A 27,412-nucleotide genomic window follows, 5' to 3' on the forward strand; every position below is an offset into this window, starting at 1 on the left:
GAAGTTGTTCAATCTAAAATTAGGGTCCTAAATCTAAACAAAGGAAACCACGAAGGTATGAGGGGTGAGTCGGCTCTGATTGTTTGGGGAACTTCATTAAAAGGCATAACGGTGGATAGTCAAGGGATAATATTTAAGGAACAAATGTATGCATTGCAACAGTTATGCATTCCTTTCTGGTGTAAAAACACAACACAAAAAATGGCCCAACAATGGCTAAAAGAAATTACGGATAGTGTTAGATCCAAAGAGGAGACATATAATGCTGCTAGAAAAAGTAGCAAGCCTGAGGATTGGGAGCAGTTTAGAATTCATTGAAGGAGGACCAAGAGATTGATTAAGAGGGGATAAGTAGAGTATGAGAGTAAACTTGCAAGGAACATAAAAATGAACTGTAAAAGCTTCTATATATATGTAAAAAATAAAATGATTAGTGAAGACAAATGTAGGTCACTTACAGGAGAATTTATAATAGAGAACAAGGAAATGGCAGAGCAAGTAAACAACTACTTTAGTTCTGTCTTCATGGAGGAAGACACAAATAACTTCCAAGAAATGTTAGGGAAACAAGGGTCTAGAGAGCAGGGGGAATTGAAGGAAATTAGTATTAGTAAAATAATAGCGCTGGAGAAATTAATGGGACTGAAAGCTGATAAATCCCCAGGGCCTGATAATCTACATCCCAGGATACTAAAGGAGGTGGCTATGCAAATAGTGGATGCGCAGGTTGTCAGCTTCCAAAATTCTGTAGATTCTGGAACAGTCCCGGCAGATTGCAGGGTGGTAAATGTAACTCCACTATTTAAAAAAGGAGGGAGGGAGAAAACAGTGAATTACAGACTGGTTAGCTTAACATCAGTAGTGGGGAAAATGCTCAAGTCTATTATAAAGAATGTGATAACAGGACACTTAGAAAATATCAACGGGATTAGACAAAGTCAACATGAATTTATCAAAGGGAAATCATGTTTGACAAACCTATTGGAGCTCTTTGAGGATGTAACTAGCAGAATAGATAAGGGAGAACCAGTGGAGGTGGTGTATTTGGATTTTCAGAAAGCTTTAGATAAAGTCCCACATAAGAGCTTGATGTGCAAAATTAAAACACATGGGATTGGGAGTAATATATTGGCATGGATTGCGAATTGGTTAGCAGACAGGAAACAGAGATTGGAATAAATGGGTTTTTTTGGAGTGGCAGGCGGTGACTAGTGGGGTACCGCAGGGATCAGTGCTTGGGCCCCAGATATTCACAATACATATCAATGATTTGGATGAGGGAACCTAATGTAATATTTCCAAGTTTGCCGACAACATGAAACTTGGTGGGAATGTGAGTGGTGAGGAGGATGTTAAGAGGCTTCAAGGCAATTTAAACAAGTTGAGTAAGTGGGCAAATACATCCCACCCTGCACCTGAGTGGTTCCTGCGAGGTGAACATGACAGCCTTTTGGCTCTGTCTGGCAGCACCCATTTCGAACCTGATATAGTCCGATGCCCTCCCATACAAGACATCTGCAACCTGAGTGATGCAGTTATGGGTGGCAGATTGCAAAAACCTGCAAATGTCAGCAGCCAACCCCTGGAATGAACTGTATGCAAAGAAATTGAGTGTCACAGTCACCTTGACCATGGGCCATGGGCATTGGGTGTCACCCAATCTTTGTGGCCTCAGGTCCTCCTCTAAAAGGGCACAGAGGCCTGTGGTCACCTGCCCATGAGAGAATCTGCACCCTAAAGTCTCCTCTATACTGTGGGGACCAAAAGCAGATTGGTTAACCGTTTTGCAGAACACTTCCATTCAGTCCGCAAGCATGAACCCCAAACTTCCAGGTGCTGCCAGACTCGCTGAACATTTCCAGCATTTTCTGTTTTTATTTTAATACTATTTAGGAAATTGCTTAGGCCTGGATTTTCACATCCAAGATGGAGACATTTCTGTAAATTGCTCAAAGAGCTTCCACCTTTTAACTGGTCATTGAATGATCAATGGGTCAGTATGTTACACAATAAGGAATATTATAATGAAAATGAAAGTTATAGTATTAAAAGTATGGCTGTCTTTTGTCAAGAGTGGGGGTTTTTAATGATGAAGCTGAAAAATATCAGCTTTGCATTGTGTTTGAGTATTTTTTGTCCTTGACCCACTAATAGTTGATGTTTTTGTTGAGCTACAATGATAAATGAGAAAGAACCCCCCCTCCCCATGTTTTAGACACATAAATAACTAATATAAACTTTAAAAGTACAAATTTCCGATCATTACTTTTTCAGTGTATTTTTCAACTTTTTGGTGAGAACTTAATGAAATGATTGCAAGTGAACTCTTTAAGCTTCCTGTGAGAACACGAGCACATTTAATATTTTGATTCTGTATATGAGGGCTCTAATGTTCAAACATTTGAAGTTTAGAAAAAGTCACTTTTTTACATTTTCATTACAGAATTATGAACATTTTCCTGAAAGTTAAACCTACAATGCAGGACTACAACAAAAGGTGACCATAATTTATTATTTTTTTACAGGATTGTTGAAATCTACAGTAGAAGACTTCAAGGTACTATTAATTCCAATATAATTTGTATTTTTATTTCCTCATAAAGTGTGCTATAGGTGACTTCTATGCATTACTGCCCTTTGATTCTCTTTTTCTCAAATCCATAACCTGATTTATCAATATGTTGGCCTAACTTTAAAGTTATATAGTCCAAACTTTCCTTGCAACAGATATGGGATCACTTTCGATACAGGTTGCATTCTGTATCCACTCAGTTTACCTTTCCATTGATGTCATGGTTCACCAAGTATATCTGGTAAGACCAGGCATACTGGCAAACCAAGCAGTAGATGTTGGGGCTTTCCAGTGATCTACACCCAGATCTGTACTGGAATACCCATAACATAATCTAGTTAAAATAAAAACACTTTTCACGTGGCCCCCAAGGCAGCAAAATCCTTTTCTGATTCTGGGGTTTGAGGTTGGGGAGTGGAGGGGATGGGGAGGAAACCCAACACTGCCCTCAGCCAGTCCACCTCGACCAGACTTTCCAGCTTGGATGCAATGGTAGGTACCCTAGATGCATCCCTCGTTGTCTGGGTTCCCACCAAAGCTAGGCAAGTAAAGGATCCTGTTGTTAAACCTACAAAATATTTAAGGTTTAAAAGCTGAGGTCCAGACGGGCTCATCCCAGCACTAACATCAAAACGCACTGTGCCATAGATTTCAGGGTTGTATATTAAATCTTACATCCGATGAATTCTAATTTGCTTATATTTTTGCAAATCGTCTCTCCAACATACATTGGAGAGGCATTTCCTGAGTTTTATAATCAAATCTTGTTCTTACTTGAGAACTTTGTCTTGCAATAGTTCACCCAATTTTAATACTAATGCTCATCTCCTAATAACAGCTTTTAGTTATCTTGGTTTCTGCAAAAAGGAACAGCAAACTCCAAACAACAGGAATCAAACAGTCTCAGTTGATATGGCTTAAGGGCAGAGTAGTTAGCAGGAACTGATATTATGTAACTGAAAGTGATATGATAGCTTCAGCTCAAATGAGAATGTCCATTTTATTAGGTCAATGTCAATGTCCAGGTCAAGTCTTTGAAATGTTGATGATTGATAGGATTTCTACACGCATTTGTTAAAGAGATTTAGTAGATCAAGTTTTCATTCTGGAGTATTTACTGAACCAAGAGGCATTCCTACTTCCTGTTCCTAAGCACCACTGGGCCAGTTTTCCCCCATTGTAAAGGATACTGTAATGCAAAATACAGCTAACTTACCTACTGTGTAGGGCCATTTGGATTATTCAAATGAAAGCAGGCAACATGCTAAGAGTGTGTACCATCTACAAGATGCACTTCAGCAACTCACAAGGGCTTCTGCAACACCATCTTCCTAACATGTAACCTCTACCATTTAGAAGGACAAGGCCAGCAGTCATATAAGAGCACCACCGTGTGCAAGTTCCCCTCCAAGTCACACACCATCCTTACTTGGAACTATATGTTCCTTCACTGATGCTGAGTCAAAATCCTGGACCTCCATCCCAAACAGCACTGTCGGCGTACCCACACCACACAGAATGCAGCATTTCAAGAAGGTGGTTCACTATCACCTTCTCCGGGGCAGTTAGCAAAGGGCAATAAATACTGGCCTTACCAGTGACTTCCACATGCTGTGAAAGAATAAATAAAAAATCATCCCAACCAACTGCAACATCCTTTTATGAATTTATCTATCCTATTTTCTGCCTTAATAACTGGCCCTTCTTATAGTTAGCCAGCTTCAACTTTCACCTCCTTTTGGAAACAAATTAAAACTCCTTAAAGGAGTCCATCTCGCATGGGTTAGGGTGAGCGCATGGTTGGCATCCCCATTGTCAAGACATCAAAATATCTTAAGGGCGACATTCCAATGTTGCTTATGCGTATAGTCTGTGGAGACAACCCCTCCTTCTTCAAATGGAAGAATTCTCCACTCACTTGATTGGCACCACACCCACAAACATTGGCGGCAAGAGCAGGTCAGAAGCTAGGAATCCTACGACATGTAACCCACCTCCTGACTCCCCAAAGCCTGTCCACCATCTACAAGGCACAAGCCAGGAGTGTGATGGAATACTCCCCACTTGCCTGGATGAGTGTACAGTAGCAGCTCAGTGCGCAGTACCTATGCACAGTAGCAGCAGTGTTTACCACCTACAAGATGCACTACAGGAATTCACCAAGGCTCCTTCGACAGCACCTTCCAAACCAATGACCATTACCATCTAGAAGGACAAGGGCAGCAGATAGATGGGAACACCACCACCTGGAAGTTCCCCTCCAAGTCACTTACCATCCTGACTTGGAAATATATCACCGTTCCATTACTGCCACTGGGTCAAAATCCTGGAACACCCTTCCTAACAGCACTGTGGGTGTACCTACACCACATGGACAGCAGCAGTTCAAGAAGACAGCTCACCATCACCTTCTCAAGGGCAAGTAGGGATGGGCAATAAATGCTGACCCAGCCAGCGAAGCCACATCCCATAAATGAATTTTTAAAAACTGTATGTGTAAGCCCATTGGGAACCTAACTTTATAGTTTTATAGAAATCTGTTTGATCCCATTGAGGTTCCGCTAATCTTGAAGTACCTACAGCAAATGTGCATGGACTTAAACTAAGCTAGGTACTTGTCCACTTGGAAGCAATAGTAGTTATCCACCTTAACCTTACAGTAAAGGATCTTGGAGAACTTCCTGGCTCATATCTTAGAACACCTTAATTTCTGAAGCACAGGATCAAACCAGTTAATCATTGGTCCTAGTATGGGTCTTAAATATGTATTTTTGTAAACTCATATCTCACCATTTAAGTCATTGTACACATAGAACCACCCTCATGGCCCTGTTCAGCAAGGTTCAGCAAGCTCCAAAGCCTCACAATGGACATTTGTGAAGCCATGCCTAAACTCCTCATCAAAAGCAGTGCCCAATTCCATACCTACTGGAGGGTTAACATTCCTTCGTTTTGAAACGGCCTTTGAAAAATAGCCATATCCTACTCTTCAATAACGTTTGACAGTATTATCTTAACATACCTCATTCGCAAGGAGAATTTACATTGAATTACATAAAACCTACAGCACAGAAACATGAGCCACCTCTCATTATAATTCCTCTTCACACGCGGTGTCTCTCTAATCCCTACTCACTCATGCATGCAGCAAGTCTCCCCTTAAAAGCAATTTTTACAAGTTTGCTGTTAAAGATTTTCCTGGTGTGGTTAGGGTGTCGATAACACAAAGTGATTAGAGGAAATCTTCTCCTTGCTCTGATCCTCTCCAAAGTTCAAACATGATCGTTATGCGCATTATAATTTACTTTTCTAACACCTACTTTGGTCTTCTGCTTTTGATGAAATTCTGAACTGTCTTTTATATTCAACCTAAATGCCTCCTTTAATCCATCCTCTCTATTGTATCAATCACCTTGATTTACCCCCTTAGCTACAAGACATATATTGACATATTTGTAAATAGCAACAAATTCCTATAGTTCAAAAACAAAATGCTGCAAGTGCTAGACATCTGAATTAAAAACTGAATTAGAAACTGCTAGAAATACTCAGCAGGCCTGGCAGTATCTGTGAAGAGAGAAACAAAGTTAACGTTTCAGGTTGACAATCTTCCATCAGCGCTGTAGCTGTTTGTTAGAGGCGGGCACTGAAAACTCCACCTATGTTTATCCACTATAGTTCAAGAACGACTGACCAAGCAAATTGCTGTGGCCATTACAGAGGCTTTGAAACCAGCTGGAGTGGCAGTCGTCATAGAAGCAACGTAAGCATTCTCTTATTTTATTTAAGCCTACATTTTTTTTTGTTACGTACTAGCTATCTTGTCATTTTGGGGCATGAGGAGTAACTAAGGTTTTACACCATATAAAAAAATTAACCTTAATAATTTTTACAATAGTATTTTTAAGGATAGACCAGATGAAGAGTAGTTGCATATACTTATCTATCATAAAGGAAAGTGCATTCCACAGAATGATTATATAATTGAAGACATTATGACATTTATTAGGGTCTCTCAGTTGCAACTGTTTGGGCTTCACCATTTCTAGTTAAAGGCAGCTTTTGGGAACGGGCACTTTTGTCAGTACTGTACTTCCAATCCAGTATGGCATGTAAATGAAAACTATCAGGAATTATGTCCCATATGCAGCCATTTAAATTTTGAGACACTACAGTCGGAATATTACGGCCTCTTCCGCAAGTGGGATTTTCCAGTCCCGCCGAAGCCAGTAGGCTTTTGAACAGCTCGCTGTGTTATACGGGCCCACTCCCACCACAACGGGGCCACAAAATACCGCCCTACGTTTCTTTACTATTCTTCATCACCATTTGAAAGCAAGCCTTTAAGATGGCTGGCTGATCTGCAAGACTCTGAATGCTTCCTCAGTTCTGACCTGTTCCCCTACATTGTGTCATCATGCTAGAAGTTGATTGTGCACATGAATTGACCCCAGAAGGGGACACCTTACTGCACCAGTACAGCAAATTTTTTCCATTTCTTACACCAACCATTCTATGGCTTCTCTAAGTGAGCTTAGCAATAGACAGCAGAATTGTCACGTTGGCGTGTGGGGGCGGGCCCTGCATGCACGTGCGTAAAATGACGCATGGTGACATCGGGCAAGTGTCCCGACGTCACCGCGCGCCATCACGATATTTCATTGGGTGGGCGCGCATGATCTCTGATGTGCGCCCGCCATTAATTAACCGGCCACTTAAGGCCCTTGAGGCGCCAATGGACGGCGGTTTTTTGGCGCCCGTGCGATCTTCGGGTCAGCGCACGGGCGCAACGGGCAAGTGGGTAGGAGACATTTGTATAAACCTCATCCACGGGCGGGATAAGAGGGTTCAGTGTGGTTGCGAGTGTGCTCTGTCAAATATTGATTTTTCAATGTTACTGATACTTGCCTGTGTGATCTGCAGTACTTCAAAACGCATTCCAGCTGCTTGGTCTGGACTGACAACCTTCAGGTCAGCACACTGCAGTGAAGAATCATTTTTGGGCCTGCAGGTTTCAGGAAGCCTTCCCTTAGCCTGGGAATGGGAGCTGAACTGTCCACTGGCGGCACCTCCTCTGAGGAGGAAGAGAAGGTTAGAAGAGGGAGGAGGCCAGGAGTGCACATTCAGCCTCCAGGGGAGCCACCTTTGGGAGGTCAGGCGCAGGCACAAGGGGTGCAGGGCCAAGAGGTAGACCAAGGCAGAAGGGGCCGCAGAAGACGCCACTATCCTGCTGCCAGGGTATATAGGCGGCGAAGCAGCTACCTCAATATGTCTGAGCTGCAGTGCTGAATGAGGCTCCTTCTCTCAAGGGAGACAGTCAACTATATCTGTCAGATGATTGGCTCTGAGATCTCTGCGAACTGTGTGGGTGGACACCCCATGCCCGTGGCTCTAAAGCTCACAGCTGCCCTCAACTTCTATGCCTCTGGCTCCTTCCAGGGGTTGGTGGGTGACCTTTGCGGTGTCTCCCAATCAGCTGTTCACACTTGTGTCAAGCAGGTGACAGACGCTCTGATCAGGCGTGCATTGACCTTCAACCACTTCCATTGGGGCCAGGCAAGCCAGGCACAGCGAGCCAGACGCTTCGCGGCCATTGCTGGCTTCCCCTGCATCCAGGGTGCAATAGACTGCACACATGTGGCCATCAAGGCGCCAGCAGGTGAGCCTGGTGCCTTCGTCAACAGGAAGGGCTTCCACTCCATGAACGTGCAGATAGTGGTCTGGACTCACAACCTTCAGGTCAGCGCTTTACAGTGAGGAATCTTTTTTTGGGCCTGCAGGTTTTAGGAAGCCTTCCCTTAGTCTGGGAATGGGAGCTGAACTCTCCGTCGGAGGCACCTCCTCTGAGGAGGAAGAGAGGGCTAGGAGGGGGAGGAGTGCACATACAGCCTTCAGGAGAGACACCTTTGGGAGGTCAGGCTGATTCGCAGGATGCTGATTCAACAAATTTGTGCAAGGTACCCAGGCAGCTCCCATGACTCTTACATCCTCCCAGGTGCCAGGGCTCCTCAGTGCTCCAGCTCAGCTGGATGGATAGCTGCTGGGTGACAAGGGTTATCACCTCAGGAGGTGGCTCATGACGCCTCTCTGCCATCCAAGAACAGAAGCTGAGCAGCGGTACAATAGGAGCCACGCCTCCACAAGGGCTGTGGTGGAGAGAACCATCGGTCTTCTCAAGATGCACTTCTGATGCCTGGACCGCTCAGGGGGCGCACTCCAGTACCCCCCAGATCGTGTGTCAGTGATAGTGGTTTCAGGATGCGCTCTCCACAATCTTGCGCTGGAAAGTGGGGGACGCTGTAGACAATTAAGACGTCGACACCGTGGCTGCGGCTGCACACGAGTCCAGCAGTGAGTCCGAGGATGAGCACGCACAGGGAAATGCTGAGGGGGTAGACACTGACCCGGGCATACTCCAGGGAGGCAGGGACACCCGGGAAGCTTTAATCCAACGAACCTTCAGCTAGCACAACACATATGGACCTCCAGGACAAGCCTGGGCTGTAGGCTCCATACTCGATACCTAAGTGCAAAATCTGCCTAGTTAGGAACATTAACTAAGGGCCTTGTTAATAAAGCTGAATGTGCCACAAAACACTCATTACATTTTTGGAAACCATCCACCTGCAGAAGAAAAGAGGCACCCTCAGCCATGGTGACATGCCTGAATTTGGTATTGCAAACAAAGGAACAATGAAACAAAATGACAAAGGTGTTAAAAATCACACCACCTCATTAAGACCTCATTGTAGGCCAACACAAAAACACCAGTCTGCTGACTCTGCTGTCCTGTTGGCCTCGATGACCTTGGCGGTCGTCCTCTGGCCCGTGGAGCCTGTGCTGGCTCTGCCTGGGAGGGATCTGCCAGTTCCATAGCTGGCATCCCCCCAGTCATTGCAGCCTCACTGGATGCAACGGTCACTGGCAGAGGGGCAGAGGAGCTGCCGCCCTCATCCAGAGCGCCCTTGGAGGAACCCGCAGAGACGATAGGCGGCTGCTGTGCTGATGTGAGGGCACTTCAGACCTCCCTGCTCACCATGGATGAATGGGCACCAAGCTGGGAAACTTGGTGCCCAGACCATCTCCCACATTGGCAATGACCAGCTGAGGTCAATGCCGATGTGAGGGCTTGCTGGTCTGAGCGCAACCCCAGGAAGCCCTGATTGGTCTCCTGGAGGAGCCTCTACATGAGAGTCATGACTCTCTCCATGGAGGGCGCATGGCACTTCGGTGATAGTCCATGTAGACTTCTCCACCACAGACACCAAGCCAAGCGTAGCCTCATGTATCTCCCCCAGATGCTCCCGCACACCCGGCTGCATTTCCTGCACTTGCTGTGCCACGGACAACTCCAGAGTCACATCATCAGGCACCGACTGAGCATGTGCCTGGTCCCCTGCAGTCCTCCAACTGCTGGTGCCATGGGCACTCTCTGTCTCTGCCAGCTCCTCCAACGAGTGTGAAGTGCCCTCACCACTGTGCCCCGGGACACTAGCAGATGTTCTAATTCCCACCAAGGTGCTAGTATCTGTGCTGGTGCCTGCCTGGCAGAGATGGTGTGACGCTGGTGAGACTTCAGGGCCCTCAGGTGTGAGAGGGAGCCTCTGCTGCTCCTCCTCCTGGCCCTGCTCCACTGATGCTGAAAGGAAGAACAAGGATATTGAATCAGTTAATGTGGAGACAATGTCAATGTGTATCCTTATCCCTCGGATCATTATGCGCTCATCCTTCCATAAGCAATGGTAAATGTTGCAAACTTCAATCACTGAACATTCAGCACTGCCATGGCTGCTGGGAGAACAATGGTGACCTCACTGCCAGGCGTACATACCTGCCCGTGGCACCCCAGCCTCACCGACACCGGTGGACCTGGGCGCATGGCGCCTCTCCAAATCTAGGGCCTCCTGCTTGAAGCGGCTGAGAATCGCCAACTGGGCCGGCCCTCCGCCAGTTCTCACCCACTCGGCGGCATTATGTGCATTCTTCTCCTGAAAAGGAGAGAAGAGCATTGATTGGTGCTACTTGTACCTGGATTCTCTTCACGGACGGCCCACCCTAACCAGAGTGGGACATTGCAGGGCTCCAGTGCCTCCTCACCCCACTGCTGCCGAACACTCACACAAAGATGCTACACATGTCCCCCAACCCCACCCACTCTCTTGGCCAAATGCTGCTTACATCAGATTAGGCACCACACGGTGTAACCTTCCATAGCAAGGAGGCGCAAGCACATGGAGCACAGAGGACAGCAGATCGATCGGTGCCAACGCCACCTTGAAGCTCCCCTCCCAGCATGTCATCACCCTGACTTTGACATGTCCTGGAGTTCCAGCACTGCGCCTGGCGCAGCTCCTCCAGGTTACCCCCAAAACAGTAATGTGGGTCTCGGTGTACCACATGCTGCGGGTGCAGAACCCACCTCTTCACCACCCTCTCAGGGTGACCTCGGCATGGGCAATATCTGCTGGCCCACCCAACGAAGGACACATGCTGTCAATGATTCAATGCAGTCCCTACACTCAGACTTGGGGGTGGTGGCACCAGGGGGGAGAGCCTACCTGCTGGGTTAAGTGACCAATGCCAATATGGTACTCACCCTTCCTGAGCGCAGCAGGTCATTGAAGCGCTTGTGACACTGGATCCAGGTGCGCTGCACCATGTCCCGGGAATTCACCACCTCCGCCACCTCCTCCCAGGCTGGTTTGGTCATGCGGGGGTGGGGCTCCTCTTCCCATCCTGGGGTATGAGGACCTCCCGCCATGCTGCCACCTCCTCAAGGAAGTCAGCAAGGCAATCGTCAGAAAAACGAGGGACATAGTGCCCCCCTGCCCTACCCTCCTGCCTGGCCTGCTCACCAGCAGCGCTCTGGGGAGCCCTTCCACTGGCCATGATTCACAGCCTTTGAAAGGCTGCAGCATTTTTAAAACAGACCGCAGGTCGCCATTGGACCCAGTGGTCATTGCAGACCCGCCGCCGCCCACCCACTCCCACTGTCCTCGGGAGCTGCGATTCACACTGGGCGGGCCTTAATTGGCCCGCCCGTGTAAAATGGCAGCGCGGACCCGATCGCGGATGGCGATCAGGTCTGCGCCCGCTCCCACTTCCCCCCCTCCCCCGCCCCGCCAGCCAGAAAATTCTGCCCAGAGAAACATGCTAGAAACTTCCTTCATTGTTTGATCCCCTCTCGTTGTAAAAGGTGGAGACCTAGTTCTCCTGAAACTTTGGCATTTCTTGGAGTTTCCTGCTTGTCTTACAAAGGGTAGAACTTCTGTAACATTAAGTGTCAAAGTATGATCTGCTGCCTGATAAGTTAACATATCAACTTTCACACAATTCTATACCCTCACCAGCGGAGTGTTTTTGAAACAGACATAGATTGAGTTTGGGAGTGAATTATTAATGTTTTCCAGGAGATTTGTAGATGTGAAATAATTTAATTTAGTAGTATTGTTGGCTGCTTTTGTAGTTATAATCTGCTGCAATGGGTAGATTTTTGAGAGTGCCTCTTGTACTTAGTCGGCTTAACCCTGATCTTCTGGTGTAGCAAATGAAGCAAATTTCCAGCATGCTTTTCCATTCTGCATTCAGTGATGGCGCATAAACTCCAGCACTTATCTGTACACTTTTGTACCCCCACCTGCTGACTATAATTACCAATATTGAATCAGGGTCAGGGACTCACCCAAATTAATGTCAGCAAAGTAACAGTAATGAATAAATCAATGGCACTAAAGAGTAACAGATTCCCAGGACCAGATGGTTCCCATCCCAAGGCTTCAATACAAGTTAGTGAGACATTGCAGATGCCCTCACTATAGTCTTAATAAGCTCCCTTGATTCAGGAACTATTCCTTTAGATTGGAAAATTGAAATTCACTCCACTATTTCAGTGAAGTGAGGGAGGAACACCAGGAAACTATAGACCAGTTAGAATAACATATGTTGTTGGGAATTTACGAGAGTCTATAATTAAGAATAGGGTTACTGAACACTTAGAAAATTTCCAGTTGATCAGAAAAAGCCAGCATGGATTTATAAAGGGTAGGTGATGCCAGATGAATCTGATTGAACTTTTTGAATAAGTGACAGGGGAATGTCTAAGCATGTTATTCATGTGGACTTCCAGAAGGCATTTAGTAAAGTATGTTATAAGAGACTGCTAAAGTTCAAGCTCATGAAATTGAAGGCAAAGGATTGACATATTTACGAAATTGGCTGAATGGCAGGAGGCAAAGAGTAGGGACATCGGGCAGGTACTCTGTTTGGCCGAATGTGACTAGAGTATTGCTCAAGGATCTGTGTTGGGGCTTCAACTATTCATCTTATTTATTAACATCTTAGATGATGGGATAGGAAGCCACCTTTCCACATTTGCAGATGACACAGGGTAGGCAGTATTGTAAGTAAAGAACATGGAAGAGAAACATTACTAACAAATAATGACAGATTAAGGGACTGGCCAAAAATGTGGCAAATGGATTTCAGTGTAGGCAAATGTGAGATCCTCCACTTTGGACCTGAATATGAAAGAATAGGGCACTCTCTAAAGGGTGAAAAAGCTAGAAACAGTGAAGGCCTAAAGAGACTTTGGACCTGATAAGTCATTAAAATGGCAAGAACAGGTACAGAAAATAATCAAGAAGCCTAATGCAATGTTGGCCTTTATATCTGGAACACCAGAATGTAAGGGGCCAGAAGTAATACTTCAGCTCAAAGCCATGGGTTAGACTACACCTCAAAAACTGTGAGCAATTATGGACATCGGACCTTCAGAAGGATATGTTGGTCTTGGAGGCGGTGCAGTGTAGATCTATCACAATGATACCTGAACTCCAAGGGTTAAATTACAAGGTTAGATGACACAAACTAGGGTTGGACTCACCTGGAATTTAGAAGGTTTTGGGATGATTTAATTGAAGTTTTCAAGATGTTCAGAGGAACAGATAGGGTAGATGGAGATAAATTATTTCTGCTGGCAGGGGAGTCTAAGACTGGAGCGCATCGTCCAAAAATTTAGAACCAGACCTTTCAGGACTGAAGTTTGGAAACATTCCTACATGAAAAGGGTGGTAGAAGTTTGGAACTCTCTTCTGAAAATGGCAATTGATGCTAGATCCATTGATAATTTTAAAACTGAGATTGAGATATTTTTGTTAATCAAAGGTATTAAGGGATATGGGGAAAAGACAGGTTTATGGAGTTAGGTCACAGGTCAGCCATGATCTCATTGAATGGCAGAGCAGGCTTGAGGAGCTAAAAGGGCTGTTCCTAGTCCTTCATTCCTATTTTCAATGCCTCAGTGAGGATGTTTCTGTACAATTCACACATACACATCTTCCCTGCCCCCAACTCCAGAGCAGGTTTTCCACCACCATTAACTGATCATGTTTCCTAATATCCTCCACTATCCTGTTAAGTGTATATCTTCTTCCTCTTTCCTTCACTTTTCCCGTTGCCCTTTTAGATGATCCTGTTCCCATTCTCAATCTGTTCCATGGGTGCTCAGGCACTTTTGTCAGCCTGGGTCCATTGATGGCAGCATCACATAAGAACATAAGAAATAGGAGCAGGAGTCGACCATACAGCCCCTCGAGCCTGTTCCACCTTTCAATACGATCAAGGCTGATGTTTTGCCTCAACTCCACTTTTTAACCCACTCCCCAATTCCCTTGATTTCCCGAGGGACCAAAAATCTATCTATCAAACCCTTAAATATACTCAACGATGGAGCATCCACAACCTTCTGGGGTTGAGAATTCCAAAGATTCCTAATTCTTTGAGTGGAGAGGTTTTCAATCATTTCAGTCCTTAATAATCAATCCCTTATCCTGAGACTGTGCCCCCAAGTTCTTTTTTCCCCAGTCAGGGGAAACAATCTCTCAATATCTGCCCCATCAAGCCCCTTCAGAATCCTGTCTGTATCAATAAGATCACCTCTCAATCTTTTAATCTCAGGAGAGTATCAGCCCAATTTACTCAACTTCTCACCATAGGGCAACCTTCTCATCCCAGGAACTAAATCTAATGTTTGCTGTACTGCCTCCAATACAATTATGTCCTTCTTTTGATATGGAAACCAAAACTGCACACAGCACTCCAGGTGTGATCTCACCAACGCCCTGTACAATTGTAACAAGACTTCCTTATCTTGTACTGCAGTCCCCTTGCAATAAAGGCGAACATGACAATTGCCTTCCTAATTGCTTGCTGTACCTACATGCTAACTTTCTTTATTCATTGTTCAAGTAGACCAAGGACTGAATCTTACCTACGTTGGGTGGGCTGAGTGGGAGCAGGCGGGGGCGGGCGTGGAGGTGATCACTGCCCGCGATCGGCTGCACGCTGCTATTTTACGTGGATGGGTCAATTAACTCCTGCCCAGCGTAATGCGCCTTCCATAGCGCTCAGCGCTACCTGTGTGGGCAGGGGGAGGAGGGAGAGTTGGGGCCTGAGCTCTTCTACGCATGTGCGCGAAAGAGCGCAGCAATCTCCCTGAGGCACGGAGCTGCCTCAGGGAGATTGAATAGACAATGAAAGTTTTTAAAAATTCAATTAAAAAATTATTTAAACATGTCCCCTCATGTGACAGTGTCACATAAGCTGGGGCATGTTTGTCAAGTTCACCAAACTTATTTATTAATTTTATAAAACCTCAGGAAACCTCAACCCACCTTGTGGATGAGGTTTCCCAGAAAACGGGAAGGCCACTTGGACTCTTCGCCTGCCCGCCAACCTTAATGACGTAAATTACTTTCTTAATGGCCTTAATAGGCCTTTGACAGTTCGGCAGGTGCGCAGCTGCCTCTGGCGCACGCCTGCCGAACGCAATATCAAAATGACACGCGATGACATTGAGACGCACCCCTGACATCATCTCACATCATTTTACACCTTGGCATGCCAGGCCTGCCCCCGCATGCCGGCGGCAATATTCTGGCCCAAGTCTCTCTGAACATCAACATTTAGAAGTGTCAAACCTTCTAAATAATATTCTGTTTTTCTGTTCTTCCTACAAAAGTGAATAATCTCTCAATTCCCAAATTATACTCCGTCTGCCACTATGATGCCCATTCACTTAACTTGCCTGTATCACTTTGCAGCCTTTTTGTGTCCCCCTCACAGCTTGCATTCCCACCTAGCTTGTATCGTCAGCAAATTGAGATACATTACTCTTGGTCTCTTTGTCTGAGTCATTAATACAAATTGTAAGTAGCTGAGGCCCCAACTGGTCCTTGTGGTAGTTACAATTCCACTAGTTACAGCCCTCCAAATAGAAAATGCCTTGCTTATCCTTACTCTCTTATCCCTACTCCTGGTAGAATTTCAAATTTAGGTTGAGGGTGAGCAACCCGGGTCTCAAACCAGTATCTTCAACTTAAATAAGGGCAATTACAGAGGTATGAAGAAAGAGTTGTCTAAAGTGGACTTGGAAAATAGACTGAGGGGAAGGTCAGTGGATGAGCAGTGGCAGACATTTAAACAAATATTTCATAAAGCTCAGCAAAATTTTATCCTGGTCAAAATGAAGGACTGAATGAGAAGGATGAACCACCCATGGTTAACAAAGGCGGTCAAGCAGAATATTCAATCAAAAACTAAGGCATACAAAGTGGTGAAAACTAATGGTAGGCCAGGGGATTGGGAATTTTTTAGGAACCAGCATTAGATGACTAAAAAGCTAATAAAAAGGGAGAAAATTGATTATGGAAGTAAATTGGCAAGAAATATAAAAACAAGCAGCACAAGCTTCTACAGGTGTAAAAAAAGAACGAGAGTGGCTAAAGTGAGCGTGGGACCATTGAAGGAACTGATAGAACTGGGGAATTGATAATGGGGAACAGCGAAATGGCAGATAACTTAAACCAATATTTTGCACCAGTCTTCACAGTGGAGTACACTATAAACATCCCAAAGATATCAAATAAGCAAGGAGCTAATGGGAAGAAAGATCTTGTAACAGTCTCTATCATGAGGGACAAAGTATTTGACAAACTAATGGGACTAAAGGCAGACAAGTCGCCAGGACCTGATGGCCTGGATCCAAGGGTTTTAAAGGAAATGGTTGCAGAGATAGTGGAGGCATTGATCGAAATATTTCAGAACTCAGAGGGTCCCAGAGGATTGGAAAACCGCTAATGTGACACCCCTGTTCAAGAAGGGAGGGAGACAAAAAGCAGGAAACTATAGGCCAGCCTATAGGCCAGACAGAATAACACCTGTCATTGGGAAAATGCTAGAGTCCATTATTAAGGAAGAAATAGCAGGACATTTAGAAAAACTTAATGCAATTAAACAGAGTCAACATGGTTTTGTGAAAGGGAAATCACATTTGACAAAGTTGCTAGAGTTCTTTGAGGATATAACAAGCAGAGTTGACAAAGGGGAACCGGTATATGTAGGGTATTTGGATTTCCAGAAGGCATTCGATAAGGTGCCACATAAAAGGTTATTGCACAAGTTAGGGGCTCACAGTATTGGGGGTAATGTATTATCATGGATTGAGGATTGGTTAACACACAGAAGACAGAGAGTCGGGATGCATGGGTCTTTTTCAGATTGGAAAGACGTAACTAGTGGAGTGCCACAAGGATCAGTCCTAGGGCCTCAATTATTTGCTATCTATTTTAATGACTTGGAGAAGGGGCCAAAGTGTAATGTATCCAAATTTGCTGACAATACAAAAATAGGTGGGAGGGCGTGCTGTGATGAGGACATAAGGAATCTGCATGGGGATATAGATAGGTTGAGTGAATGGGCAAAAACTTGGCAGATAGAGTTTAATGTAGGAAAGTGTGAGGTCATGCACTTTGGTAGGAAGAATCAAAAGGCAGACTATTATTTAAATGGAGAGAGATTCCAAAAAAGTGCAGCACGGAGGGATCTGGGTGTTCTTGTGCATGAAACACAAAAAGTTAGCATTCAGATACAGCAAGTAATTAAGAAGGCAAGTGGAATTTTGGCCTGTATTGCTAGGGGGCTGGAGTTTAAAAATAGGAAAGTCTTGTTGCAACTGTACAGGGTGAGGTCACACCTGGAGTACCGTGTTCAGTTTTGGTCCCCGTATTTAAGAAAGGATATACTGACATTGGAGGCAGTTCAAAAGAGATTCACTAGGCTGATTTCTGGGATGAAGGGGTTGACTTATCAAGAACAGCTAAACAGGTTAGGCCTTTATTCATTAGAGTTTAGAAGGTTGAGGGGTGATCTTATTGAAACTTACAAGATTCTGAGGGGGCTTGACAGGGTAGATGTTGAGAAAATGTTTCCACTAATGGAGGAATCTCAGACTAGGGGACATAGTTACAGAATAAGGGGACACTCATTTAAAACTGAGATGCGAAGGAATTTCTTCTCTCAGAAGGTGGTGAATGTCTGGAATTCTCTATCCCAGAGAGTTGTGGAGGCTAGATCACTGAAAGTATTTAAAGAGGAGGTAGATAGATTTTTGAAATATCGGGGAGTTGAGGGCTATGAGGAGCTGCCATGAAAGAAGAGTTGAGGCCTGGGGCAGATCAGCCATGATCTTATTGAATGACAGGGCAGGCTTGAGGGGCCAAATGGCCTATTCCTGCCCCTATTTCTTATGTTCTTATGTTCATTAACCAATTCTCTATCCATGCTAATGTATAACCCCCAACTCCACTGATCCTATTTTTGTTTAGTAGCCTTTTGTGTGACACTTAATCGGATGCCTTTTGGAAATCCAAGGTAATTATATCTCCTAGCTCTCTTCTATCTTCCCTTCTAGTTAGATCCTCAAAAAACGCTAGCAAATTTGTCAAACATGATTTCTCTTTTGGAAGCAAATTTGACATTGGCTGATCATAGCAATGCATTTAGAACATCATAGTAAGACTTCAATGAGGGATGAGCAATAAATGCTAGCTTAGCCAATGATGCCCACATTCCATGAAAGAGCAAAAAAATACTTGCTAATTTCCAATTCATTGGGATTATTCCAGAATCTAGAAAATTTTAGAAAATCATAACCAGAGCATCTACTATCTCTGCAGCTTCCTCTTTGGAAACCCTAGGATGTAGGCCATCAGATCCTGGAGGTTTGTTGGCTTTTAGTTCCTTAAATTTCTCCTATATTTTTTCTCTGCTAATATTAATTATCATAAATTCTCATTCTTATTAGCCCCCAGTTACCCTCTATTTCTTGTACGTAATTTGTGTCTGCTACTGTGAAGCTATTTGTTTGACATCTCTGCCATTTCTTCGTTCCCCATGATAATTTCTCTTGTTTCTGCTCCTAAGGAATCAAAGTTTATTTTAGCTTCTCCCGTGCTTGTTATATACTTAATAAAGCTCTTATTATCTGTTTTTATATACCTAGCTAGTTTACTTTCATTCATTTTTTCCCTTTTTATCAACTTCCTGATCTTCTGAACCGAGATCCTTCCCCACCACTGTCCTTATGTCATCCTTTGCTGTAAACGTGTCTTCTCCTTTTGCATTCTGTCTGTCTTTTCAAGCTATTGTGTACCCTGGAATATTTATTTCCCAACCTTGATCACCTTGCAACCATTTCTCTGTAATGGTGATTAGATCCAAACCATTTATCTCTATTTGTCCTGTTCCTCTTCCCCTCTCCTCACCCATTCCCCTTTTTTAAATTATTGTGTTTCCATTCCCAATCCACTTAATTGGGTGCTCACGCACTCTTGTGAGCCTTGCCTCATTAAAGCAGCATCACCTTTGAGTCAGAAGATTGTAGCTTGAAGTCCCAGTCCAGAGACTTCAGTATATTAATCTAGGCTGACTCTCTTACCATACTAAGGGACTACACTGTCATCTTCCAGGTGAGATGTTCAATCAAGGGCTCGTTTGCTCTCTCAGCTGGATGTATAAGATCTCGTGGCACTGTTTGAAGAAGAGCAGGGAAGTTCTCTCAGTGTCCTAGCCAACATTTATGTCTTAGCCATCACCATTAAAAACAGGTTAAAAGGTTATTTCTATCATTACTGATTGTGGAACCTTACAGTATGCAAATAGCTTACCTCATTGTCTGTAAAAGCACTTTGGGATGTCCTGCGACGTCTATTGAAAATATCCAGTACCAATACTACGTAGAAACAGGTATCATCTGCCCAATGATCTTAATATAGTAATAGATTTTTGTTTGCAATGCAAATAATGATGACATTATTGGAGAAAGTGACTTGGAGCTTAGAACTAAGATTAGTAAAGATATATGGAGGATTTTTCTTTCTATACAGCTCTCACCACTTGCCAAAATAATCTTTGCCTCAGCAATTTTCTGATCTGAATGTTCAATATTAATCTGAAAATTTACTAGCAGCTCTTGACATATGAAGAATGCCTACTTGCTGACAATGCTTGAAAGCTGCCATGTCCTATAGATTAGTACCTCTGAAATGGAGTTGACTACTTCAGGAAAGTAAGGTAGAAAAGATGAGAAAGCTAGAGTGGGCAAGGAAAAATATATTCAATTTAATGATGACTTCTGCTAACTTTGATTCTTGAAAGAGTTCTGATGATGACAGTGGACCTTTAAAATCATAGTTGAACATTCCCTTCTGGGTCCTGAGTTCACATCTAGCCCTAACTGCTGGGATGCTCCTCTGTCTCCTAAAATGAGTTTTGGGAAATCTTAATGTAATTCCTTACAAGAATAGACCTACAGCCCAAAACTATCCTTAAGTTGACATTAATTAACAATCTCACTGAGGAAAAACAAAAGAAAATGAAAAGAATATATTACATTAGAGGGTAAAAACAGAAAATGCTGGTAATACCAAGCAATCCTGGCAGCATCTATGGAGAGAGAAATAGAGCTAACAGGCAAAATCTTATGAACTTATGGTCTCATGTTCTGTCACATTATATCTGAGTCGGCAAGCCGACCTGTATGTAGTGGTCCTTCCAGGTGAATTTTTGGGGGGCCATCTAATTAAGTGGGAACCTCCAGGTTTGGCATCGAATTAGGAGAAGCAGGTGGAAGAGCAGTCAGGAGCCCGGAGGGTGCACTATTTAAAGGAACATCAGCTGCAAGTAGAGTGGTGGAACCATGCACTTTCCACAGCAAAGCTGTAGAAGCGAAAGAAAGAAGAAGATGGAGAGAAGAAAGCCAGCCCCACAATTTACAGATGCATCACTTGAGTTGATGCTGGAAACTGTGAAGGCATGGAGGCATGTTCACTTTCCAGAGGATGGCCAGGGAAGGCAGCCAACCTTACTAAGCAGGCTTTGATGGAGGTAGCAGAGGAGCTGAGCAGTGGTGCGGAAGTTGCAGATCCAGTGCAGGAAATGCTTCAAATGGCTTCTTCAGGTCCAGCTAGGTGAGTGACATGCAACTGTCATGTGGCAACCATCAAACTCTTCCCCAGTAGCCTTTTCCAGCATACATATCCTTTGAAGCTCTCTCTTTGCAACCACACCTACAAATACCTGCCAAGGCAACTTCTTAACTCTACATCTCCATAGATAGCAATGGCATTTTCACTTCATTAGTTGACCTGCCGCTCCCCATCCCACAGTGAAGCCTCTCAAATGTTGGACTTAAGTCTTAAGTTGGGGAGGCAATGGCATAGTGGTATTGTTGCTGGACTCATAATGCAGGGACCCAGGACCTGGGTTCAAATCCCGCCAGGACAGATGGTGGAATTTGAATTCAATAAAAATCTGGAATTAAAGTCTAATGATGACCATGAAACCATTGTTGATGATTGTAAAAACCCATCCGGCTCACTAAGGGAAAGAAACCTGGTCTGGTCTGGCTACATGTGACTCCAGACCCATGGCAATGTGGTTGACTCTGAAAAGCCACTCAGTTATATCAAACCACTACAAAGTCACAAAAAAGGAATGAAACCGGATGGACCACCTGGCATCGACCTAGGCACCTGAAATGACGATAGCCCTGTCGACCCTGCAAAGTCCTCCTTACTAACATCTGGGGGCTAGTGCCAAAATTGGGAGAGCTGTCTCACAGACTATTCAAGCAACAGCCTGACATAGTCATCCTCACGGAATCATACCTGACAGACAATGTCCCAGACACCACCATCACCATCCCTGGGTATGTCCTGTCCCACCAGCAGAACAGACCCAGCAGAGGTCACGGCACAGTGGTATGCAGTCAGGAGGGACATCGACTCTGGACCCCATGAAGTCTCATGGTATCAGGTAAAATTTGGCAAGGAAACCTCCTGCTGATTACCACATACCGCCCTCCCTCAGCTGATGAATCAGTGCTCCTGCATGTCGAACACCACTTGGAGGAAGCACTGAGGGTGGCAAGAGCGCAGAATGTACTCTGGGTGGGGGACTTCAATGTCCATCACCAAGAGTGGCTCGGTAGCACCGCTACTGATCGAGCTGGTCGAGTCCTAAATGATATAGCTGCTAGACTGGGTCTGCGGCAGGTGGTGAGGGAACCAACAAGAGGGGAAAAACATACTTGACCTCATCCTCACCAACCTGCCTACTGCAGATGCATCTGTCCATGACAATATTGGTAGGAGTGACCACCACACGGTCCTTGGGCTGACAAGTGGCAAGTAACATTCACGCCTCACAAGTGTTAGGCAATGACCATCTCCACAAGAGAAAATCCAACCATCGCCCCCTGATTCTCAAGGCATTACCATCACTGAATCCCCCACGATCAACATCCTGGGGTTTACCATTGACCAGAAACTGAACTGGACTAGCCATATAAATACTGTGGCTACAAGAGCAGGTCAAGCGCTAGGAATCCTGCGACGAGTAACTCACCTCCTGACTCCTCAAAGCTTGTCCAACATCTACAAGGCACAAGTCAGGAATGTGATGGAATACTCCCCACTTGCCTGGATGAGTGCAGTTCCCACAACACTCAAGAAGCTTGACACCGTCCAGGACAAAGCAGCCCGCTTGATTGGCATCACATCCACAAACATTCACTCCCTCCACCACTGACGCACAGTAGCAGCAGTGTATACCATCTACAAAATGCACTGCAGGAACTCACCAAGGCTGCACCACCACCTGGAAGTTCCTCTCCAAGTCACTCATCATCCTGACTTGGAAATATATTGCCATTCCTTCACCGTCGCTGGGTCAAAATTCTGGAACTTCCTTCCTAACAGCGCTGTGGGTATACCTACACCACATGGACTGCAGCGGTTCAAGAAGGCAGCTCACCATCACCTTCTCAAGAGCAATTAGGGATGGGCAATAAATGCTGGCCCAGCCAGCGAAGCCTACATCCCATGAAAGAATAAAGAAAAAAAGCAAAGACTGATTTAATAATAGTCCTCGATATCTGGCTTTTCTCATTACAGAAGAAGAGATCGTACAACTCCTGGGAGAGATGCAGAAGTGGGGAGTGGAGTGCCACCCTTGGTCATACTGATGGCAATGGAGGAGGATGCACCGGAAATCATTAGGGTGGCATGGGTGCATGCGGTTGCCAATGGAGAAATGGGGGTACTGCAGAGAGTGGTTGAAAGCATTACATATCACACTTACAGCTTGCTCTGACATCTGACCTACGTGGAGCCTTGTTCATCAATACCGTAAATATAATCATCAGTGAAATGCAAGGGCTTCAACTCTGTCATCTATGTACAGCACTGTCTTGTGTCTCCCTCAGGGGCATTGCAAGAGGTACAGCGAGAGGTGAGGGAGGAGGCCGTGCGGTTCTCTGGGAGGAGAATCACTCTGAGGAAGCACCATCACATGACTCCTGCACATTTCCCACCAGCACAGATACACTCATCGCAGTGGGTGCAGCATTACAGATAGAAGGGGTGGGGCAAGGTGAGGAGCACTTCACATGTCAGTAGGGCCATATGCTGGAGGGGGAGACAGCCAAGGAGACTCCCAACTGGCGGCCTCAGAAAACATCAATCCATGCTCAGATAGACACAGATGCTGAGCCTCGGGTGTGATGCACTAAGCAGGTACTTGTGAACAGCAACGGGAAATGTATGGGCATCTGTCAGAATTCCCAGAGACAGGGTAGTTCCTTGCACAGAACATGGAGGAATCCATTGCGGCCATGAGTGCCGTGATGTCTCTGTCACATGAGCACGCGATGACCTCCATTAAAAGACTGGCAAACCTCATGGAGAGTCAAGATAAGGAAGACCAATGAGTGGATGCAGGCACACCACAATAGCCTCCATATGATGGCGGCTACTTTGCAAAGTATTGGGTGAACAAAGTATTGATGGCCAAGGACTACATCAAAAGGCATCCAAGTTCTGAACCGCACTTGCTTAGCAGGACGGTGCAGGTTGGCCCTGAGACGGAAAAGGTAGACGGCACTGGGGTGAAAACAAAGTGCTGGCAAAACACAGGTCTGGCAACATGTGTGGAGAGAGAAACAGAGTTAACGTTTCATGTCCAATATGACTTCTTCAGAACTCGGGGGTTCCAAAGTATTGGGGCTTCTCCTCAAGAGGTGCCTCCAGGTCACAGCCCTTACAAGTGGCACCTCTGACAGCAGTTGACTCAACCCCATGACCAAGACTGCCCTAGCACAAATGCAGGTGGAGCAATATTTGGAGGGGCTCTCAGGAGCTTTACCACCCAGAGGACGACTGCCATGGGCATCGAGGATGTCTGACTTTGGAAATTAGTAGACTGCCTCCACCTCAGCTGCAACCACAAGGGCAGCATCTTATAGAAGTATGAGAAGGGGGATTACAAAATAGTCACGTGAAGAGATCACTTTGTGTTCAGCTTCTCATGTTGTTGTTGAATGAAAACTTTTATTTCAAAGAGCCATGTCTTGCTGTTCCCTGGGATATGTCATTGTCTGCCTCATTTCTAATTCCACGCTGATTGGATAGTGTGGGAGTACCATGAGACTGTAGTTTCAGTTCTCTCAGTTCCTTCGCCTCCGTCGCATCTGTTCTGATGATGCTACCTTCAAAAACAGTTCCTCTGACATGTCCTCCTTCTTCCTTAACCGAGGTTTTCCACCCACGGTAGTTGACAGGCCTTCAACCGTGTCCGGCCAATCTCCCGCGCATCCGCCCTCACGCCTTCTCCTCCCTCCCAGAAACATGATAGGGTCCCATTTGTCCTCACTTATCACCCCACCAGACTCAGCAATCAAAGGATCATCCTCCGCCATTTCCGCCAACTCTAGCATGATGCCACCACCAAACATATCTTCCCTTCACCCCCCCTGGCGGCATTCCGTAGGGATCATTCCCTCCGTGACACCCTGGTCCACTCCTCCATCACCCCCTACTCCTCAACCCCCTCCTACGGCACCTCCCCATGCAAACGCAGAAGATGCAACACCTGCCCCTTCACTTCCTCTCTCTTCACCGTCCAAGGGCCCAAACACTCCTTTCAAGTCAAGCAGCATTTCACTTGCATTTCCCCCAACTTAGTCTACTGCATTCATTGCTCCCAATGCGGTTTCCTCTACATTGGAGAGACCAAACGCAGACTGGGTGACCGCTTTGCAGAACACCTTCAGTCTGTCCGCAAGCATTACCCAGACCTCCCTGTTGCTTGCCATTTTAACACTCCACCCTGTTCTCTTGCCCACATGTCTGTCCTTGGCTTGCTGCATTGTTCCAGTGAAGCTCAACGCAAACTAGAGGAACAACACCTCATCTTCCAACTAGGCACTTTACAGCCTTCTGGACTGAATATTGAGTTCAACAACTTTAGATCTTGAACTCCCTCCTCCATCCCCACCCCCTTTCCGTTTCTTCCCCCTCCTCTTTCTTTTTTCCAATAATTTATATAGATTTTTCTTTTCCCACCTATTTCCATTATTTTTAAATGTATTCCACCCATCGTTTATTTCACCCCACCCCCACTAGAGCTACCTTGCCTGTCCTGCTCTCCACTCTTAATTAGCACATTCTTTTAGATAATATCACCACCTTCAACACCTCTTTGTTCTTTTGTCTGTGACATCTTTTGGTTATCTGCTCCTATCACTGCTTGCTTGTCCCAACAACTCCCCCCCCCCCACTTAAACCAGCTCATATTTCACCCCCTTCCCTATTTTTACTTAGTTCTGTTGATAGGCCATGAGGACTCGAAACGTTAACTTTGTTCTTCTCCGCCGATGCTGCCAGACCGGCTGAGCTTTTCCAGGTATTTCTGTTTTTGTTCTGTAGTTTCTCATAATAGGGCAGAGGATATATTGGGGAGGTCATTTAATCCTTGAGGAGGCCTTTGTTTTGCAGGAAAGGGTTAGTATGTGAGAATCCTTTGTGGGTGCCATGAGGGCAGTGATGGTCACAGTACCCTGAGTTGAAGCATGCCTGCATGAGGGCATTGTGAACTTACCTAGCATGCAGGTCCATGGCAGGCCGCATCTTACACACCTCTGAATGCTTTGCTGCACCAGCACATCGTTCTCATCATCCTCCTCCTCCCAGGAAGCCGGTCTATCCTCCACATCCTCTGGTGCCAGCTCCAGTCCTCCTTGAAGAGCCAAGTACGGGACAGCGCAGCACCATATGTGGGAGACCCTTGCCAGGCAATGTTGAAACCCTGGAATGGTTTTTCTAGGAACTGGAACCAGATTTTGAAGAGTGAGATGAGTGTATGGGAGAGTGCTCCAAAAGGCCCTGCGACATACACACTTCTCCCTCTAGAATCACTTGCGGGCCGGCTGCATGCAGCTGAACTGCTAGTGGAGGCAGAGGTGGGGGGATGGGGGAGGTGGTTGGGGGGGGTGGTGCGGTGTTGGGGGGAAGACGTGTGAAGCCTGTAATTGAAGCTGAAAGACCCATTACATTTTATTCAGTGAAAGTTAATATATTTTCACATTATAAAGTGACAAACCACTTGTGATCAGAATTTCTTAAGTTTTCTAGGCCTACCACTTCTTCTAGGTGCAGCCCTGACATCCGCAGCAGGGGTGGAGACAGCCTGTGCAATGGTTGGCCCTGTGCCTATGATGACTTCGGCGTGGGTCCTCTGGAAAGCCGAGGCCTGGAGGGCCCCTGTTTGTTTTGGCTGTCCTCCTATGGGCCAGCTGTTCCCTCTGCGGTGACAGAGGAAGGAATTGAGGGGCTCCCAGGCAGTGAGGACGGGGAGGGAGCAGACAGCCTCTGAATTTCCTGAGTGGACAACTCAGGGGTGTCCAGCTGCCGCTCCTCCTCCCTTCGGGTGCCCAAGGGCCCCGGCCTCACTCCTTGAGGGGAAAGAGCACCTGGAGGGACGTCAAGGTGCCCCATTTCCCTCTCGCATTGCCACTGCAGGAACTCACTCATGGGTATTGCGATGGAGTGCACATCACCGTGCTCTGCTGGATCAGGATCTCCATGGAGTCCACCATCCCCCCCTTGGAGACTTCCATACACGCACATGTGGACACCACTTCATCAGAGAGCAAGTGGACACACTGCTCCCACTCCATGCCACTTTGTTGAGAGATCCCAACAGCTCTGCATGATGTTCCCCCACCTTCTGCTGACTCTCCAGGATGAGTTGGAAGGCAGAATCCAGAGGCTTGTCATCTGACTCAGACCTCACAGATGCCTCTTCCCCAGCAGTCCTCTGGGTACTGGGAAGCTCAGCTGAACCTGCCTCCTCCAGCTGCAGACACATGTCTGTGCGGTGACTACCAGATTGTGATCCTGAGCTTGCTCTAGATCTAGGCCCCACCGAGGTGTGTGTCTCTGCACTGGCGGAGGGTGTGGGTAAGCGCTGTGACACGTCTTCCAGGCTACTTATTTCCACCTCTTCAATGGAGGAGATGTCCTCTTGGTTGGAGGTGTGGACCTGGATGGAGTTGAAGGACTGGTTGGCTGAAGGTGTTGGTCCCTTGGCAGAGCTCCCAGTGAACTAAAGAAGAGATGATTAGTGCATGGTAGCAGAGTCAAAAGCAGGAGAGTGAGCACTCAC

The 27,412-nt window shown here is 45.8% G+C and overlaps 1 protein-coding gene across 1 annotated transcript in view; it reads left to right on the forward strand.

The window, feature by feature from the left end:
* Nucleotides 1-27,412, forward strand: part of gch2 (GTP cyclohydrolase 2) — an 80,256-nt gene that overhangs the window by 41,078 nt on the left and 11,766 nt on the right. The window contains exons 4-5 of the mRNA XM_078557170.1: nt 2,526-2,557; nt 6,251-6,335. Coding sequence (XP_078413296.1) covers nt 2,526-2,557; nt 6,251-6,335 — 117 coding nt within the window. The remainder of the gene's footprint in view (nt 1-2,525; nt 2,558-6,250; nt 6,336-27,412) is intronic.

This window comes from Cetorhinus maximus, chromosome 14 (assembly GCF_964194155.1).
Source record: "Cetorhinus maximus chromosome 14, sCetMax3.hap1.1, whole genome shotgun sequence".
NCBI lineage: Eukaryota > Metazoa > Chordata > Chondrichthyes > Lamniformes > Cetorhinidae > Cetorhinus > Cetorhinus maximus.